This window comes from Amphiura filiformis, unplaced genomic scaffold (genome assembly GCF_039555335.1).
Source record: "Amphiura filiformis unplaced genomic scaffold, Afil_fr2py scaffold_28, whole genome shotgun sequence".
Taxonomy (NCBI): Eukaryota; Metazoa; Echinodermata; class Ophiuroidea; order Amphilepidida; family Amphiuridae; genus Amphiura; species Amphiura filiformis.
In genome coordinates this window covers 1040795-1060981 of record NW_027305492.1, presented here as the reverse complement: position 1 = coordinate 1060981, position 20187 = coordinate 1040795, and the positions used below count along the sequence as shown (strand labels likewise).

General features: G+C 39.4%; 1 protein-coding gene across 1 annotated transcript in view; it reads right to left on the bottom strand.

Moving 5' to 3' along the window:
- LOC140143798 (pre-mRNA-processing-splicing factor 8-like) overlaps positions 1-20187 on the bottom strand; it is an 81469-nt gene that overhangs the window by 51949 nt on the left and 9333 nt on the right. Inside the window, exons 5-21 of the mRNA XM_072165615.1 lie at positions 19590-19805; positions 19019-19231; positions 18500-18625; positions 17438-17543; positions 16826-17016; positions 16109-16228; positions 14930-15119; positions 14057-14176; positions 12829-12963; positions 11743-11952; positions 10161-10277; positions 8775-8981; positions 7578-7741; positions 6337-6463; positions 5814-6006; positions 4237-4424; positions 1967-2131 (exon numbers count right to left, since the gene is read on the bottom strand). Of these exons, the coding sequence (XP_072021716.1) occupies positions 1967-2131; positions 4237-4424; positions 5814-6006; positions 6337-6463; positions 7578-7741; positions 8775-8981; positions 10161-10277; positions 11743-11952; positions 12829-12963; positions 14057-14176; positions 14930-15119; positions 16109-16228; positions 16826-17016; positions 17438-17543; positions 18500-18625; positions 19019-19231; positions 19590-19805 (2788 nt within the window). The remainder of the gene's footprint in view (positions 1-1966; positions 2132-4236; positions 4425-5813; positions 6007-6336; positions 6464-7577; positions 7742-8774; positions 8982-10160; positions 10278-11742; positions 11953-12828; positions 12964-14056; positions 14177-14929; positions 15120-16108; positions 16229-16825; positions 17017-17437; positions 17544-18499; positions 18626-19018; positions 19232-19589; positions 19806-20187) is intronic.

Sequence of the window (20187 nt, the reverse complement as noted above, 5' to 3'; positions counted from 1 at the left end):
CAATGTGCCGTAGCTTTTACTGGAACATTGAAATAGAGAATTTTATCAAGATTTTGGGCCTCGTAACGTTTTATTTGAGACCTAAAATCTCGATAAAATTGACATATTGAGAATTTTAATTGATTTCAATGTTCCGTAGCTTTTACGCTTAAAAGTTTACGAGGCCTAAAATTTGATAAAATCCCTGATTTCAATGTGCCGTAGCTTTTACGGAACATTGAAATAAAGAATTTTATCAAGATTTTGGGCCTCGTAACGTTTTACGAGGCCTAAAATCTCGATAAAATCCCTGATTTCAATGTGCCGTAGCCTTTACGGAACATTGAATTCAAGAATTTTATCAAGATTTTGGGCCTCGTAACGTTCTACGAGACCTAAAATCTCGATAAAATTGACATATTGAGAATTTTAATTGATTTCAATGTTCCGTAGCTTTTACGCATAAAAAGTTTACGAGGCCTAAAATCTCGATAAAATCCCTGATTTCAATGTGCTGTAGCTTTTACTGGAACATTGAAATAGAGAATTTATCAAGATTTTGGGCCTCGTAACGCTTCTACGAGACCTAAAATCTCGATAAAATTACATATTGAGAATTTTAATTGATTTCAATGTTCCGTAGCTTTTACTTAAAAAGTTTACGAGGCCTAAAATCTCGATAAAATCCCTGATTTCAATGTGCCGTAGCTTTTACGGAACATTGAAATAAAGAATTTTATCAAGATTTTGGGCCTCGTAACGCTTTTACTGAGACCTAAAATCTCGATAAAATTGACATATTGAGAATTTTAATTGATTTCAATGTTCCGTAGCTTTTACGCAAAAAAGTTTACGAGGCCTAAAATCTCGATAAAATCCCTGATTTCAATGTGCAGTAGCTTTTACGGAACATTGAAATAGAGAATTTTATCAAGATTTTAGGCCTCGAAGGGTTTATAAGGTCTAAAATCGCGACAAAATCCTTGATTTCAATGTGCCGTAGCTTTTAGCTTGTAGTATCATTCGATAATAATTTAGCTTTCTTTGTAGAAATATATGCCCTACAAACTCTGCACAGATGATCCAGTGCCTTTGTGTGAGTTTCCATTTATCATAATAACATCTAAAACGTTGTAATTATAAATAAAAATGTCAAAAATAATGCGTGAAACACGAATATATCACCCTCTCTAAAGACGCCATTGTCCCAGCACGCGCCCGGTGCCTCAGCGCAACCGAGTGCACAGTGAGCGCCAGACTGGCTCCCGCATGCATTGCGCCGTAGCACCGAAGTTACTATGCATTACACGGTAAACACCGCCAAAAACAGTGCGAATATAATCACTGAAAATAAGAAAAATACTGAAGGCAAGTTTATTATATTATAATTTTTATTTGGGAAATATATTATCTTTTATTACGTTAACCCGATTTTACTTTTGCCCTAACCTTTTCGTGCAACATGGGGTCATTTTTTGGTGATTTTGGATTTGAAATTTTATCGCGATAATGGCGCGATAACCGGTGAAAAATAATTATCGGACTGGACAGTATGACTCAATTACCGCTTATATTTTCGGTATTTTTCAAGTGTCATTGGTATTTACTAGTAAAATAAACAATTTTACAACTAATAAGAGACGAAGAATACTTTCACTGTGTTTTTCAATTGAGTTTTATTGAGTTTTCTATCTCCATTTTTTACAATCGTCTATGTGCGAGTGCAGTGTTTACATGTCAGTCTCTGTGACGTCACGACAAGGGGGAATCCCGCACTGGAGGAAAGAATTACCAACCGATAAACAATAATACTTTATTCTCAGAAATACACGCGATCGAGATACCGTGAACTGTAGCTTCAAACCTCAAGTGTGTGCCACCTAACACCAGTAGAAAGACAAAATACAAGGTCAACCTGAACCATAAAGTACAAGAGGTATACTTGCTTATACAAATGATATAAGAATGGACAAGAACAAATACCGACCTGGAATTGCAAGAAGTCATTTGGCATCTGTGGCGGACCAGCCATCTCACTAGCCCTATGTAGACCTAACACAAGAAGATCCAACACTAAGCCATAGTACTGTACAATGAAGGAGGCGAACTGGAGACCTCTGATAATACCGTAAGAATTGGTGTGGTTCATGTCCTGTAGGAAAACAAAAACAGAGTGTCGTAATTTAATGTGAAGATTTTTTAACTGATCTGACACAAATTCACGAACTTGGTACTGAAAAAGCTTATTTTTTAGCAATCATTTCAATTTCCAATGGGCTATTTCTGTTGAAACACATGCACATTGCACCCTATGGAATTCATGACCTTAATCTCACATACAGGGGGTGTAAATTTCAAATAGAGTCACTCATTCAGGTAATCCCATTTGAAATTCACACTCCCTGAATGGAGTCAAAGGTCATGTCTTCCATTACAAGTGTATGGATTTCAACTGGAATAGCCCAATAGAGCAATATGTATGCTCTATTTCCCTACCTCCAGTCAGCAGCACCAGCTTTGAAGTTCAGCGTGTTCTGTGTTACTTGGTGCATGTACATACTTTTATACGTGTGAACGAAGTGGCGCAAATGTACACACAAGAAATAATGCTAAGCTAATCCTGAAGTGCAAAGCTGGTGCCACTGACTGGAGGTACAGAAATAGAGTCAATCAATTCTGTCCCAGTATTTTTCCAGGATGGTAGACTATTGATAAGCCATACCACCCAACTATGCATATAACTGGGTTTGATCTAGCATTGTATTACGAACAGCCAACGCCATAAGATGGGCTACGGGCTGTAGATACCTACCAATGCAATCTCTACCCTATATGGGTCATTCCAATGTATTTGGTTACTTGCGTTACATCACTCTTTTATTCCATACTATCTCTAATTGGGCTATTCCAGTTGAAATCCATACACTCCCTATGAAAGACATGACCTTACAAATGGGATTATCTGAATTGGTGACTCCATTTGAAATCTACACCCCCTGTGTAGGAGATTAAGGTCATGTGTTCCATAGAGGGTGCATGGATTTCAACTGGAACAGCCCATATTCTGAAGCAGGAGCCATATTTGTCTAGTTTTAGTCATTGAACTAATTAGAGGTTAATAACTGCGCATCGGTTATTTGAAGGGCATTGTGAAAAATCTAAAAATTTTGCCTTTGGAACCTGAAGGGCATTGTGAAAAATCTAAACATTTTGCCTTTGGAACCTGAAGGGCATTGTGAAAAATCTAAACATTTTGCCTTTGGAACCGAGTAATATCCCGAGGGGCGTAGGGATATTCCGAGGTAACCGACATATTACCGATGCAAAGTTATTAACCTCAATCATAACCGTCACTTTGATCTTTTAACTTTACAAAATAACACAACATTTTCCTCAAAAGTTTGTAAAATTTTTTTACACCTTCCCTTTCCCAAAATCGATCAGGCTAAAACAAGACGACCAATAACAATCCGAATCTGTGCAAATATGGTAGCGCACAATACAATTACGGCAGCCAGCGCGCGCAGTTTGTTGGACGCACAATACGGCGCACACGGAGGTCAATTGTGTGCGACATTGGAACAATTACACATTTTGCGGTCAATTGTGAGATATTAATGACCTTGATTTGCGTTCGCGTTTTTACAAAAAATAAAATATGATTGGATCGCACGTTATCGCAGGTTATGAATAAACTGCAGTGTACTTTTTAATATTCAAACACTGATCTTGTAGGAAATGAACATGGAAGCCTGTGGTTCTTGAGTTAAGGCCAACAATATTTGAAAACAAAAGTTTTGAGCCAATGTTCACTTTGCGCTAATGTGCACTTTGCGCTAATGTGCAACATGTTCACTTGCATGCAAGTTGTTCTCAGAGTGCCAAATGCTGAAAAATGTAAAATCTGTAACATATTTTTTTAGATTTGCAATGGGACCCAGAGAATATATCTTACACTTCCCACAAATCCACAATGCATTGCTTCCATTTCAATGTTCTGTGCTGATTTACAATCCAGTCCAACATGGGTTGATACTGACCAAAGGTACCTCAATGAATAGAGCACATCCAGATCTTGCAAATTATGTTTATTTCATGACGTCAACTCATGTTTAACTTATAAAAACAAATGGAACCTATGCAAAATAACAGCAGTGTCATTTGATGAAATGAGGTGATGTATCATGTTGCAAAGGATTCTGGGAAGGGTAAGATATCTTCTCTGAATAGGCCTTAATACACTGCTTGAACAAGTACCTTGTAGTTGATGACCACATTGTTTTTGGCCGTCATGTAATCGGCGATGTTGTGATCTACGATGAGACGCAGCAGTCTGTTGAGTAGCGTCAAATCTATCTTCTCGTAAAGCTTCTCGAATCGTGACTCCATCATCACATTGCACTCACCCTCTGTCGTGTCCCACACATCTTGGAGATTATTGATGCCTGTATCGGGAGAATTAAGTTATCATTAACCGTATGAGCACTATCAAACTGTAAGTTCTATTTTGATTGGTTACAAAGAGGGCTACATTACTGATTGGGCCAATCAGAGATATAGTAAGAATGGCGAGTAGGGCTGAAGGGGATTGAGCTTAAAATTGCAAGAGATCTAAAAGCTATATTTTGATTGGTTACTCAGATGATTATATCATTTAATTAACCAATCAGGGGCACTGTTGGAAGTAGTGACTGACCATGGATTTAAACTGTATTTTGATTGGTTCCTCAGATGATAATATCATGTAGTTAACCAATCAGGGGTGATGTTGTAAGTTGTGTCCATGGTGTTAAATCTAATTACTTATTGGGAACTATCCATCGTTTGTGGGTTGTGATTGAACGAATCACATGTGTGATAAATTATTTGTTTTATCGTTTTTAAATCAATTTTGATTTAAGAAGGTAAATCTCTTTGTCTTTCGAAATAAAAACTCATATCTGGTACTACAAGTCACATATCTATGAACTGCTTATAATTGATCGATCAATCAATCAATCAATCATGTCAATAAATTATGTTCCAGTATTTTATCCAGGATGGTAGACTATTGATAAGCCATACCACCCAACTATGCATATAACTGGGTTTGATCTAGCATTGTATTACGAACAGCCAACGCCATAGATGGGCTACAAGCTGTAGATACCTACCAATGCAATTTTAACATTTGACACTGAAGTGCATCATTCCTGAAGATTTGTCATTAGTATATATGTGGCAACAGAATTCTCTTTTTTCATGACATGTCCTTAGGTTTTTTTTCAAGTTTAAACTGTAATCTAACCAGGTGGGAGTTGTTGCAACCCCATCACATTCATACTTTAAATTAAATGACTAAATAGAAAGACATTTTCTTGAAGTTTTAATTTTCCATGCTTTTTTGCAGGTTTTAAATTTTTTTGTGGAAAGCATGAAAAAATCTTTTTCGCACGCTGGGTTTTTGTTTATCTTTGAAACTGAGAGATCCTGACAAAACTGCTCATAACTGCAAAATTTGCACACAAAAAATAGAAATGCTAAAATACTCTGCTATGCAATGGTATCACGGAATAGGTCGGACCCATAGCTATACATTAGTTCTAATTCACCTAAATAACAGATGTTTAGAGCATACAATGGGCTATTAGTTGAAATCCGTATAGAAAACATAACCTTAATCTCCCACACAGCGTGTGTAGAGTTCAAATGGAGTCGCCCATTTAGGTAACCCCATTTGAAATAATCACTCCCTGAGTGGGAGATTAAGGTCATGTCTTCCATAGGGGGTGTATGGATTTCAACTGGAACAGCCCAATTTATGGTTCTGCAATCCACAAAATTTCAAGTCTTACCTTGACACCACTTGTATACCAACAGTGGTGGGGGTTCTGTGTCGGCTGGTTTGATCCACGGTGGAAATAATCTCCTCTTGTCTGCTTCATACCATAGGTACTGATCCAGGTATGCATCTGTGATCTTCTCTAAAGGTTCCACATCGTAGACAGGGATCAGATGGCTGTAGAGATCCATGAACTCTATACCAACCTAAACAGGGTTAATGAGATGGGTAAACAGGTTTACAAGGGTTGAAAAACTAAAAACTATTTAACCAGTTTTAACAATACTGATGACTTACTTAAGAGTATCAGATTAGCAACGATTAACAAACTCAGTGGTTTGTGGTGGATGGGCACATATTAGGGACAGCTTCAAAACCAAACCCATACACTGGCATCCTAGTAGATCCAGCAGATTATCAGTGAACACCATTGTTCCAAACAATAGAAACCATGTCCAATCACTGGTGTCTGTGGTCAGGATTTGAAGAAACAGGCAACCACACTAGTTAGTGGTAGGTCAAAGGTCAAAGCTTACCTCTTTGAAGGCTCTCTGTGTTAGCAAGTGACGCTTGATTCTGCTGAGGGCTTCGTGAGGGTTATCATAAGCCTGTTCTATCAGACCTAATTCCTCCCTCTGTGATTGGTTCAAACGGGACTTGACACTGAAAAACAAATCAGTAAATATATATGTTATTATTATATTGTGTCAAAAATTGTCAGAAAATGTTTACAACTTTGAGAAAACTCCTTGACACAATGGTCATTGAATCTTTGTTCTAAATGGATGTGCATGACCCACTAGATATGAAGTGTGCAGAGCACCTTATGGGTATGGCCAGGGTCGGATTCATGGCTGCCCCCCCCCTCCTCGGCTCCTTGAATTGAACTGTCACATCTCCACCCTCACCACTGTTACCCAAGTTTTTTCCAAGCAATCCCGTTGACATGTCCTCATCACCATTTTACCTAGAAAATCGTGCACAAAAATATGCTATTTCAATGCTAAAATTCTGAGGGTTGTCTGTGTGTTATGATATTGGAAGTTCTACTTCTTTTTTCCAATTCTGTTTAATATTATATTTTCTCCTCTAAAAATTTGGCCCCCCCCCTAAATCGTGGCCCCTGGACCTGGACCGACTAAATCTAACCCGGGCTATGGCATAGTACACTGAAAATTTTTCCTCTTTTTTGCTCGCTACAAACTGTTCACTTTCTTTTGAATCCACACTTGAAATGTTTTCATTTCTTCACTTCTGTAACGGGAATATTACACTATAATCAAATTAAGTAATTCTTGGCCAAACTGGAACACTGTGAACGCTAGTGGTTCCGCGATAAACACACACAAATATAGCGCGGTACAGAAGAAAGTATGCATGTGCCTTACACTGCGTACACGCTTAGTAAACTACATGGACGCAACACGCATGTTCCAGTTTGGCCAAGAATTGCCTAATTTGATTATAGTTGAATGACACCAATTTTCTAATATAGTAAATTTTGAAGTATTTCGGACAGCAGGTTTTTACATTTTGTTACATTGATAGTTTGCCTCTGCTGTTGTTAATGCTAAGATTGAGACACAAGCCAAACTAAACACAAAATGGTCCTGATTTTACACAAGATATGGCTAAACTTGTGAGTATCAAAGGGATTGAAAGTCTGTAGGTGTTTGTTTTTTCCAAGGACAAGCTTACTTTTACAAAATCTTAAACAGTTAGAAGTTTGATGCAATAAAACTAAATGGATAAAATTGCTTTCATAATTAGACCATACCTGTATGCTTCCTTGAGTCTTTCCAAGGCTAGAATGAGCAGCTTGGTGTCGTGTTTGTATGACAGAGGAGGGAATGGAATGGGTGAGAAACGCCTACTCTCCAACCAATGCACGGTGGTGGTATAGATGGCTACGGCTTCTTCAGCAGTGATGTATGGACCATCCTGTGATGAGTAACAACAACAAACAACATGAAGTCAATTAAAAACATACCCCACTAAAATTTGTTTTTGTGAATTCAACAATGTGTTATTTGAGTGTGTAAGCATGGCAGTAGGGTCCTGAATGGAGTTAGTGAGGGAGAAAGAAAACAAGAATAGTGAGAGAACGAATACGGGAGGGAACAGAAGAAAGAATGGGAAAAGAAGGGAGGAAGATTATACTAAAGGGGAGGAAGTGGAGGACATACAGGACAAGGACAAGGTGGACTCTTGATTTGGAGATGTAAATTGGTGAAGAAAATGAAAGGAGTGAGAGAAGACGGAAGGAAAAGGAGAAACAATGGGAAAAGAAGGGGAGGAAGATTATGATGAAGAGGAGAGAGAGGAGGAAGCAAAGGACAAGCAGGAGAAGGACTCCTGTCTGGAGATGTAAAAGAATGAAGAAAATGAGATGAGTGAAAACAGGTGGAAGGAATAGGAGAAGGAATGGAGCAGAAGGGGAGAAACATTATGTTGAAGAGGAAGAAGAGGAGGAAGGGGAGAAGGAAAAAGAAAAGGATGAGGAGGAGGAAACTAAAACCTACCTTCAGATAGTTTTTCTTCAGAAATGATCCAAAGAGGTATATAAATTGGCTTAATTGCGATCACTTAATGAATTGATGAATCATTCAATTCTGTTCCAGTATTTTATCCAGGATGGTAGACTATTGATAAGCCATACCACCCAACTATGCATATAACTGGGTTTGATCTAGCATTGTATTACGAACAGCCAACGCCATTAGATGGGCTACAGGCTGCAGATACCTAGCAATGCAATCACCAAATGGATGTCTGTGGTTCTTATGATTGCCACTAAAGCTCAAAAGTACAGCAATTGGCCATTTTGGTATCTCCAAAATGGGTCAAACTCCTTTGCAAATGAAAATGAGATGGGAGCACAAGGGAAGATAAGAAACATTATGTTGAAGAGGCGGAAGAGGAGGAAGAGGAGAAGGAACAAGAAAAGGATGTGGAGGAGGAAACTAAAACCAACCTTCAGGTAGTTATGCTGTCTCTCCTGTTCAGCTTTCAGGTACAACCTTGTCAGTCGGCCCAGATTCTTCTTGCACACTGTCTTGTCCACGGTGGCGCCACGTCGGATACGCTCACGATTGTAGTGAGCCGTATTTGTCCACCAGTCGGCTTTTGACTTGACGTATCTGAGGATCATGTTCTCAATTGGGGTAGGTAATCCTGGCACCTAAGAGTAAAGAGATGTACATTTAATTAATGTACATTTAATTAATAGTCACCCCCAAAATTTCGCATACTTGACAAATGTTTCCATCAATCAATTCTGTCCCAGTATTTTATCCAGGATGGTAGACTATTGATAAGCCATACCACCCAACTATGCATATAACTGGGTTTGATCTAGCATTGTATTACGAACAGCCAACGCCATTAGATGGGCTACAGGCTGTAGATACCTACCAATGCAATCACTAAATGGATATTTGCGATAATTATGATTGCCATTTAAGCTCAAAAGTACAACAATTGGCCATTTTATCTCCCAAATGGGTCAAACTCCTTTGCAAATGAAAAGTAAAACATTACTGTGTAATCTGTAAGAACATCAATCAACAATCAGAGTAACTATTACTTTTTTGACATGTTTGGGCTCGAGCAAACTGACATATGAAAATTTTGAGAGAGTAAAAAATCAAGACTCTGCGGAGCTTGAATATCTGCCGAGTCCTGATTTTTTCTCTCTCAAATTTTCATGTCAGTTTGCTTGAGCCCCAAAGTCATTTAAATCATAAGTTCTCAGGCTTGCATCGCTTATTTCCGATCCTCGCATATATTAATTTGTGTTTCGCATTGTTTTACACCCTGCTAGGGTGAAGCATATAGGCCACCTCCTCGTTCATTATTACTTTTCTTGATAAATTCAAATATCACTTAGATGTTGCAAGATTGTACTACTGTTTTATTCTGTTTAATGCTTTCTGGCATCATGTGGAAAATCACAAAAAGTTATATTTTGCAACAGTTTTGTTGGCTTTACAGCATCTCCAGGCTGTGTGATACCTCCTGGCATCATGCCTAAGATATTGTGTTGACCTTACACCCAATCACTTACCTTCCATGGTATATTGGCCTTCCAGCATCTCCAGGCTGTGTGATACCTCCTGGCATCATGCCTAAGATATTGTGTTGACCTTACACCCAATCACTTACCTTCCATGGTATATTGGCCTTCCAGCATCTCCAGGCTGTGTGATACCTCCTGGCATCATGCCTAAGATATTGTGTTGACCTTACACCCAATCACTTACCTTCCATGGTATATTGGCCTTCCAGCATCTCCAGGCTGTGTGATACCTCCTGGCATCATGCCTAAGATATTGTGTTGACCTTACACCCAATCACTTACCTTCCATGGTATATTGGCCTTCCAGCATCTCCAGGCTTCACTAAGATGTTGCAGGATGGTCCTAGCTTTGTTCTGCTTGATACCCTCTGGCATCATGTCCAAGATATCGTGCATCACCTGTGGGGAAAAATTAAAGTCAGAAATATTTTTACTTTAAAATCTTTTCAGCTGAGCTTACACTAGTATGCATACCTTTCTGACCAATTCAACATGTGCTTTGATTTACCATTTTTAGGCATTTAACATGACTGATGATAATAAGTATTGTAACCCTAACGCTACCAGGGCTACAAAAGGCTAAAAACTACTACAAGCACCCCACATGATCCGACTGCGTAATCTTCCTAACACACATATAGACACACAAAAAACCTGGCCAACCATGGTTCACCATCATGGCTTGTTACAAGCTGTATCAAAATGATTGGTACCCATCAGATTTCATTGATACTGGATGAGCCTGACACATCAAAATTCAACATAGGATCCAAGTATTTGTTTAAATTAATTGTAAAACAAGTCATAAACTATACATACTGGACATTTCAAGACTATCCACTGTTGTATTTGGAAGAGGCAGACTTTTCAATAAACATCAACATTGATGGGTACCAATCATTTTGATACACCCTGTATCCCTATTCATGTGCCTATTCTCATTATCAAATTTTATGCAGTATGAAGCCGGGTTAGCCATGGTCACAATGATCTATGCTCTGATCAGCTCGTAATAGGCAAGAATTATTTGTATTTTGTTACTGCACATGTCAAGAAAGTCCAACTTACACACATGTAAATACACCCCATCACACGTCAGTCACACAATGCGTGTGTTGGTGCTGTGCACAGCCATGAGGAGTGACACAAGTCAAGAACTTATATAGGCACAAAGGTATAAAACACAACTACATGGGCCAATCAGTGGTTCACAGCTGCTTAGGAACAACAAGAGTGAAGGGGTACAGTAACTTAAGCATCGTACACATAAATAGATGCTTATGCACTTTGTTCTTGAAGGATGGTGCGCCGTTGTCAGTTACGTACTCCATCTGGTAGGCTATTCCAAACGTGAACTGCAGTGTGGATGAAGGTCTTGTCAGTAGACATGGTTCTAGAAGCTGGTACTGTGAGAGCATGGCAAGGCATGGACAAGCTGGTGCGGGTAGCTCTTCTGACAACAAATGGCTTTGGTAGCAGTGCCTTCAGATCTGGTGGGCACAAGCTGGTGTGCATTTTGTTGGTGACTGTTACTGCAGCAACTTGGACGTCTTTGATTGAGAGATGAGATGTTCAGCTCTGTAATCGCTTCTTCACTCACACCTATGATTCGAAAGGCCTTCCTCTGGATAGAGTCTAATAATCCTTCAGTGGTGGCACTGGCACTTATTCAAGACAGCGAGGCGTATTCCATCACACTGCAAGCGTGAGCCTTGTAAACGGTTGCTCTGGCTCTCACATCAAGTTTGTTTGCAACTCTCCTTAGAGCCATTCTATATCAATCCATGGTATTATGAGTCTCGTCTATTACAAGCTGATCATCCTATACAGGCTATATTGCAAGAAGTATATGTACAATACTTACCGATGCACGCAACTCCAAGTCATAATGACTCTCCACCCTCTGCTTGGTGACAGTCTTTGTCACGCCTTTAGAATGTCGTCCTTCAAACTGACGTGACAGCAGGTTCCCAAGCCAACGCTCCAGCAACGGTGTGATGCCACGCATGAAGAATACCCAGACACGCCAGCCTGGGGCCCAGATGCCGCAGCCAGGACCTTTGCCAACTGGACCCTGAAAAACAAAGAAATCGCAAGTGAATGACAAGGGGCAGATGCAGTGTATGACAAAGATCCCAAAGTCAGTTCCGATCAGGGTAACGCCTGACTGTCTGTGAAATTCCTTCACAGATTTTTCTAGTGTCAATTTTGGAATCAATACTGAGCACGTTTAGAATAAAAATTGCCAACTAAACATTTGAGAGCTCTTTCTCGGATATAGAAATAAAATACTTCTTCAGAAAGCGTGAAGTGCTGGATTTAATATTTTCTGTAAGTGCAACATAATACAGCAATCTCATAAGACTTGAATGATTCCCACGGATTTCAGATTTAAATTCAATGTCTTTTTAGAATGACAGAATCACAAAATTACCAAACGGACAGATACAACAACATAAACTAGTAATCAGCTTTTGACCACCCCTAATCATGCAGACCTTGCCTCCCAATTTTGTGAAAAATGTTTTTTTCCCCATTTCTTCTATTTTAAAATTTTGCATTCCTACCTTCTCTTTCAAAAAGAATTCCATGACTATGACCTTTCTCTGCTATTTCTATGACTAAATTAATATCAAATTTCCATGACTTTTGCCATTTTCAAAATTTCCCATGACTTTCCAAAAGTCTGTGGGATTCCTGGCTGGCTCAAGACAATCTGACATCCATTATTCCATGTATTTTTATCACTACAATGCATTACACTCATATCATATAGTAATCAGACACAAGCACACACTCAAAATTTAACATATTCCAGGCCAGTGGTGAATCAATGAGTCGATCTTATTTTCCTCTTGAAAAGCAACAAATGGCGGAGTTAGAGCTATCCAACTCTTATTCAAATAACTAGTACAAAAAACTGACAAAACGTCACAATACTGGCACTTACTGTGTTGAATCTGTAGTAGATGAGATGCTTGAGATCTTTACACATACGGATCTGTCTCATCAATTTGTATTTGTAACGGTACATACCAGTCAGCTGACCCACATGGGCGTAGATGTATTGCAAGCCATCCGCAAGCTGTGGGAAATAAAACAATGCAAAAAGCTTAAATGTTGAGTTTGTGTGAAGGCCAATGTACCTGTATAGGCCACTGGACATCATTGTTTATCAACAAAGGCGGGGGACTAGTCTATCGATATGCTTGAACGAACCGCTATACTGTTCAATGACTTTCTTGTACTATATGAAATGTGGTGGGAGATTTAAAATGCATGTGCCCTGAGTAAACTATGATGCATACGCACACTGCAGGGCAAAGAACAATGGAAATTGACATAATTCATGCGCATACTGCCACTATCAAGTGGTCGATAGTCCAATCGGCCATTGATTTTTGCTCATCTGTATGTTGTGACGACATTATGGCAGTTTTAGCCATTCTATCTCAACCCTACTTATTAACACTCATGAAGCCAAACAAATTATTCAAAGAGACTTGAACTCTTGTAAACAGGTAATTGGGGCTAAAAAGGACCCCCAGTGATTTTCACAGGCATATGTCCTTAAAAATCCACCTTACTTCAGGAGCTGAGGAGCTTACTTTTTTTCGAACTATAACAGTTTTGAGGACAGAACATATGGGCGATTCCATTCGGAATTCATTCACCCTATAGAAGACATGACCTTAATATTCCACACAGATGAAGTGTGAATTTCAAATACGGTTACCTGAGTGGGTGGCTCCATTCAAAATTCACACTCCCTGTGTGGAAGATTATGGTCACATTAATAAAATACAATAGCCCATATACATAAGTTGATTTTGATGATCATGGATGATGCAAGTTAAGGATGCAGAGTATGTGATATGTCTACAACTACAAACAAATGCATAATTGCTGAGACACTTTCACAGTTCAATGACCCTCCCTCCCCTTAATCAATATTGTATACCAAAAAAACTCAATGGGGGCGAGAGGGGATTCAAACTAGGTTCAAAACTATATGTTTAAAATATGGACTGTTTTGTTTAACCCTGTAGGTGCCCTTGATTATACGAATATATGTAGCTTGGTCAGATGCAGAATCTCACGACACAATTAAAAAGCACTGCTGAAACTAGAGTTTTTACGCTCCTGAGATAACAAGCTACCAGCCTATTCTCACTTACCTGGAAGGCATCCACGTTGCCTAATCTGTATTGTACATGACTGTCAATGACTAGCTTTGTCAGACGCAGGATCTCACGACACAAGTGAAAGGCGTTACCGAAACGTGATTTCTTACGCTCCTGTAATTGGAATAAGTAGAAAAAAGATTAACATGAATTTAGTATTTAGACTCGAGCTGATAGAAACCCAAGAAGAGATTTTGTGTTCATTTTCTTACATATTTAAAACATGCTATATTGTGACAAGTCAGGAAAATCCTGTAGATTTTGGTTACAAGTGTGAGATTTTATGGCTATGCTGAAGATTTGACAAAATGTTGCAAAGATTGAGACTGCAGTCTAATGGAGAAGGGTTGACAACAACTACCCTGTAAAATACTGCACACAAGTTGATGATTATACACTAGCATCTCTCTATTACACAGACCACAGTTCAGGGGTCCAATTCACTTAAACTTTTTTTTCAATTTCACTTAACTTACGAAGCTTCATAATCTCAAAATCAATCATAACTTTCCAGTAAATACATTTCACTAAAACGACTTACGATCGGTACTCTTTATCAGTAATAGTAAAATAGTAAAAGGGTATTCGTAACTTACAAACGATTACTTGATTCAAAATCAATCGTAACTTTCTATGCATCATAAAATCCATTTCACTAAAATGACTTGCGATCGGTACCCTTAGTAAGTAATAGGGTTTGACTACTAGAACTCTTCATAAAGTTACGTCTAGTAAAAGGGTATTCGTAACTTACGAACAATGACCTGAGTTACTTAAAAGTTTAGCATAACACACCCCAGAGCTTCTAGCCTACCACTTCACCAATATGCCTTCAGCTATACAGGGTCAAAGGTCAACTACACTCACCTTGGTTGTGAGTGTCTTGACTGGCTTCAAGTTGAAGTTGTAGTCCAGATGCAGGTAGTTGAGATTCTTACGATGGATCAACAAGTTGAGCATGTTGTATCCTTGCCTGCACACCTGCAAACCCACTTCAACCCAGTCGAGTGTCGTCGACTGAAAGAATTTGGTCGACTTGAGCGACCGGAACAAGAATCTGGAGAGCGAAAAGTGATTGAATTAATTTCAATCAATCAAGAAGTTGAGCATCTTGCTTGTTGAGTTGCAAACCACACTTCCCCAAGCTTGAGGGTCATAGTTCTAATGGTAGTCTGTGTTTCCATACATTGAAACATTTTGACAAATTAAATAAACACAAAAAACAAACAAACAAAGAAACAATTTGGAAATGCTCCAGCACATACAAGCCTATTATATCCTAACAATCGAAGTACAAGTTTTTTTAATGTTTCACTGGTCCATATTTTATGACACTTTGTAAGATGTCAGACTCGCAAATCAACATCAGTTCATACATACTCACGATATAACAACGTTTCTGATTGGATTTTCGCTCTCTTTTGCTGGTCATAAATACCGTTTATGACCAGTACGCAAGAACATCAACAATCTGCGTCTCGCAGCGTTGGAACCCAATTAACACGATCCACGATTTGCTAGTGTTGCGTACGCGCGCATGTCACCGCGCCCATCTCACGCGGGCGCAAAAAGATGACGCGTATCACGCGTTGACTCCCGCCATTGACCTCATGAGCCGAGCTGCTTCCTGCAAGTAGGCCTACTCATTTTCTTCCAATTTATGAAGGAAAGCGGTATGGAAACGTTATTTAAACTTGTAAACCCTTATTATTTTCATCTGTATTGCCTTGCTAAGAATGTTGGGTATGTATGAACGGGGTTCATTCATAGGATTTCGGGCATGATCGCTGTTTATGCCCTCGGCTTTCGCCTCGGGCATAAACAGCTATCATGCCCTCAATCCTATGAATGAACCCCTAATTAATGCCACGGACTGATGCTGAAGTCAACATTGAATCCGTCTTGATGAAATTAGTGATAAATTTCATGGACCTACAGTGTAGCGGATTGGCGAGACTGCAGTGATTTTCATAGACTTTTGGACCGAGGACCCTTGATACATCTTCGAATACTGCAAATAAATCAAGTTTTATCTCCTATACCTACCTCTTCTTCTGTGACTTTGGTGGTCTGTGTTTGAGTGCATTGAGTACATACAACTTTAGTAGTTTCTGATATGACACTCTGACCTTCACTGGTTGACCACTGGGACAGTGTTCTCTGTACCTGGAATATCATAAAATAATAAGAAAAGCCCTGTGACTTTGGTGGTCTGTGTTTGAGTGCATTGAGTACATACAACTTAAGTAGTTTCTGATATGACACTCTGACCTTCACTGGTTGACCACTGGGACAGTGTTCTCTGTATCTGGAATATCATAAAATAATTAGAAAAACCCTGTGACTTTGGCGGCCTGTGTTTGAGTGCATTAAGTACAAATATAACTTGATAAGCTTCTGCTTGATAAGCTTCTGCTACAAGACTCTGGCCTCTACTGGTTGACCTGTGCTTGTGTGATAAATTAGCTCCTAGTATCATAACTTGTAACAAGCGGTACATCCATAGCTTGTCTATGTCACCCTGACCAGATGGAATGGCATTGGTGCCCACAGCAATGCTATCCCACTAGCTGTGTCACCCATGTTTGTGTAATAAACAGGTATCATAACTCACCAACTCTCAACCAGAGGTACATCAAATCAATAGCTCTATTATGCATCCCTGATCTTAGGTCAAATGATCTCAGTGCTCACAGCAATGCAATCCCATTAGCTGTGTTACCTGTGCTTGTGTATTAAGTAATTCCTAGTACCATAACTCACCAACTCTTCACAAGAGGTACATCCATAGCTCTTCTATGTCTCCCCGACCTCAGATGGAATGGCCTTGGTGCCCACAGCAATGCTATCCCACTGGCTGTGTGGTCTGTGTAGAGTGGTCTGTCTTGCAGGAACGGTGCTATGTACTCTGGAAGCTCAAACTCTTCGCTGTCGTCTGGCAGTGGTTCTGGATGCTGGAAAGACATCATGGTATATACTCAAAGAATTAAAAGAGGTTCCATGGCATTATCGTTCAATCTTGGTGATTTGCCAACAGATGATGGAGGTACAATATTGGGCTATTGCAGCTAAAATCCAATTTCAATGGGGTTGCCTGAATATGTGACTCCATTTGAAATATACACTACCTGTGTGGGAGATTACGGACTTATGTATTTATTTTATGACATGTTGTGATTTCCCTCATTGAGTGCTACAGTAAGCAGCCCCTTTGTGTTAGAGGGTGCAAGATGGTACAGCCAAATCCTGGCAAAAACAACCAATGGGAAGAAGCCATCTATCACAAGTGATATCATGCCGACCAACCGAATAGCATTATGCATGGGGTCCGGACTCTTTGGGTCTAATCTTGTTGAATCAAATAGAGAAACTCACCTTGACTCCATGTCTGTGTGATATAGGATTGACAAGAGGATCAAAGTAGAAAGCTGGCAGATCAGGGTCCTCTGTTTTGATGAACACAACACTGGGAGTATGATACCTGTAGGCAAAACATGGTGTATAATTATGTAATGCAATCATTTAAGCTTCTGTTAAAATTAATATTCAATTTTTGTCTTCACAAATACTACATGTACACTACCAGGTTAATATTGCTGCCACCCCAGAGGTACACTGCTGTGCAGCTACTTTATTGGTACTTGTGTCGGTTCTCTAGAGTCGAGTACACACATCGGAATCAAACATACTGTATTCAGACTGGTACTGCATTGGTACTGCACTGGGGTAGCCACAAAGTAGCTGGACAGCAATGTACCTCTGGGGTGGAAGCAATAGGCATCTGGTATTGTAATTTTGAATTTCACATAGTCAGATGTGTCCCCTTTTCAAACGAGGCAAAATTAACAAAAATATCTATTTCATTCTAGCGTTTACTAATGTGTAATCAATTCGTGGTCATTCAGTCATGTAAATCCCCTTCTTGGCTCAAAACTGAGCACATTGAGTTGTAAGGTGGCCAGTCCCATTCCTTGTCCCAATACCTTGATTTAACAAGCACAGGCTTACTTTGTGACTTTTGAAAAGGGGAGTTTTTGTCTTCCATTTGGACTCATTCAGTCATAAAGTCATAGACATCTTTCATTTTCACAGAACACTTAGTAAACAGTCATATAACTATTTTAAGTTTGTGACTTTTGAAAAGGGCGTTTTGTCTTCCATTTGGGCTCATTCAGTCATAAAGTCATAGACATCTTTCATTTTCACAGAACACTTAGTAAACAGTCATATAACTATTTTAAGTTTGTGACTTTTGAAAAGGGGCGTTTTTGTCTTCCATTTGGGCTCATTCAGTCATAAAGTCATAGACATCTTTCATTTTCACAGAACACTTAGTAAACAGTCACAACTATTTTTAAGTTAGTTTAGTTTGATGAAATTTTGAGAGGACTTATTTCTTGTGATGTGTTTATATGTTTATTGTATATGACAACTTACCAGATGAGTTCCACAAATTTGGGGAGATTGTTGTAGAGATAAGGGAATGCTATTCTGTACTCAGTACGGATCTGTTGTCTGATAATGATCTTGTTCACATCATTGAATTCATTCCAATCTTCATCCCTGAAAGGAACAAAAGCAAATCAGAAGTCAAAAGTTAGCTCAATCGATATTAAGACATTCGACTATGGTGTGGGAGGTTGCTGGGGTAATGAGCAAAAAATGGTGGGGGAGGTTGCGGATTTGAACCCTGGTGATGGTTTAGTACGCTCTCGTGGAAAATTGAGTTAGCTTGAATTTCCCCTGGACAAGGAGCTTATACTGCTAATTGTCTTGTTGTAACCCGGGGAGCTGATCCTGGTTGCGAAGGCCAATTGTGGAATGTCTAGGGTATGCACTCTTAAAGCTGCAAAAATTGTTAATAACTGGTTTATGGAATGATATAGGCTGTAGTGCCCGCTATTTTTTTAAATCGTGAAAATTGCTGAGCGCTTGTGTGTAATTATCTACACTTACTGTAATCCTGCATCTCGTACAAGAGGCTCAAACTTGGGTCCTCCAGGTATGGCCATGTTGAGTGCCTTGGAGGTGAAGAATGACTTCAGATCAAAGAGATAGAAGTAGTTTTCGTCCACCAGGTCGGTCAAAAGCTGGTTGGCCAGCCGGTACAAATTGGACATCATCGGTAGGGTCAGACGCCAGGACTTGTAGCTGGTTCCATTCACACACCTATAAAGGGAGAACAAGAAGGACATTTCTTACAGAATTACTGATTGGTTAATTACATGATATAATCATTTGAGTAACCAATCAAATTAGTTTTTAGATATGTCTTAGCAACTTTTAAGCTTAATCACTTTCAGCCCTACAGACTAATCTTACTGCATATCTGATTGGCTCAATATATGGTACAGCCATCATTGTAACCAATCACAATAGCTCTTAGAGGCTGATAATTGCTGTACTTACTTGCCATCCATGAGTGGTTTATGATCGTAGAACCACTGATGTACTGGACTGCCTCCCTCTGAGTGTAGCTTCATAAACCGAGTTATAATAATTTAACTAAGGTTCAAAGGTCACTTACTTGCCATCCATGAGTGGTTTATGATCATAGAACCACTGATGTACAGGTCCATCTTCCTCAGGGTCCAGCTCCATCTGGATCGGTTCAAGAGGCTCCACATCCAGGATGTTGTCTGCGTAGTCCAGCGGTGGCTCTTCATCATCAAACGGTGGGAATCTCATGCGCTTGAAATGTCTCCTGTCACGCTTTTCACGTCGCATCATTATCCACATTGATCTGTGTTGAAAAAAAAAGACATCAAATCATCGTCCGCTTCACATACTGTCACATAGAAAGGCTACTTTGTGATTTTTCATATAATTGTCATCTAATTATGACGAGATACACTGTAAAATTAACATCACAATATAACCACATTATGTAAAGAAAAAGAGCAAGGTACACAAACTTGACGTGGGGAAACAAGTAAAATACAGACTAGACGGTACGCAGAGGGGGACAAAAACAGCAAATGTTGACTTAAGTTACAACATGCAAACTGTGACATTATAAGCAAAATATCTAATTCTCGATCATGAAAGCCAACTTGGGTACGCACATGTATTTGCGTCGAGCGTACTACGCAAACACCGGCCGGCGATTACGGCGCAAACACAGC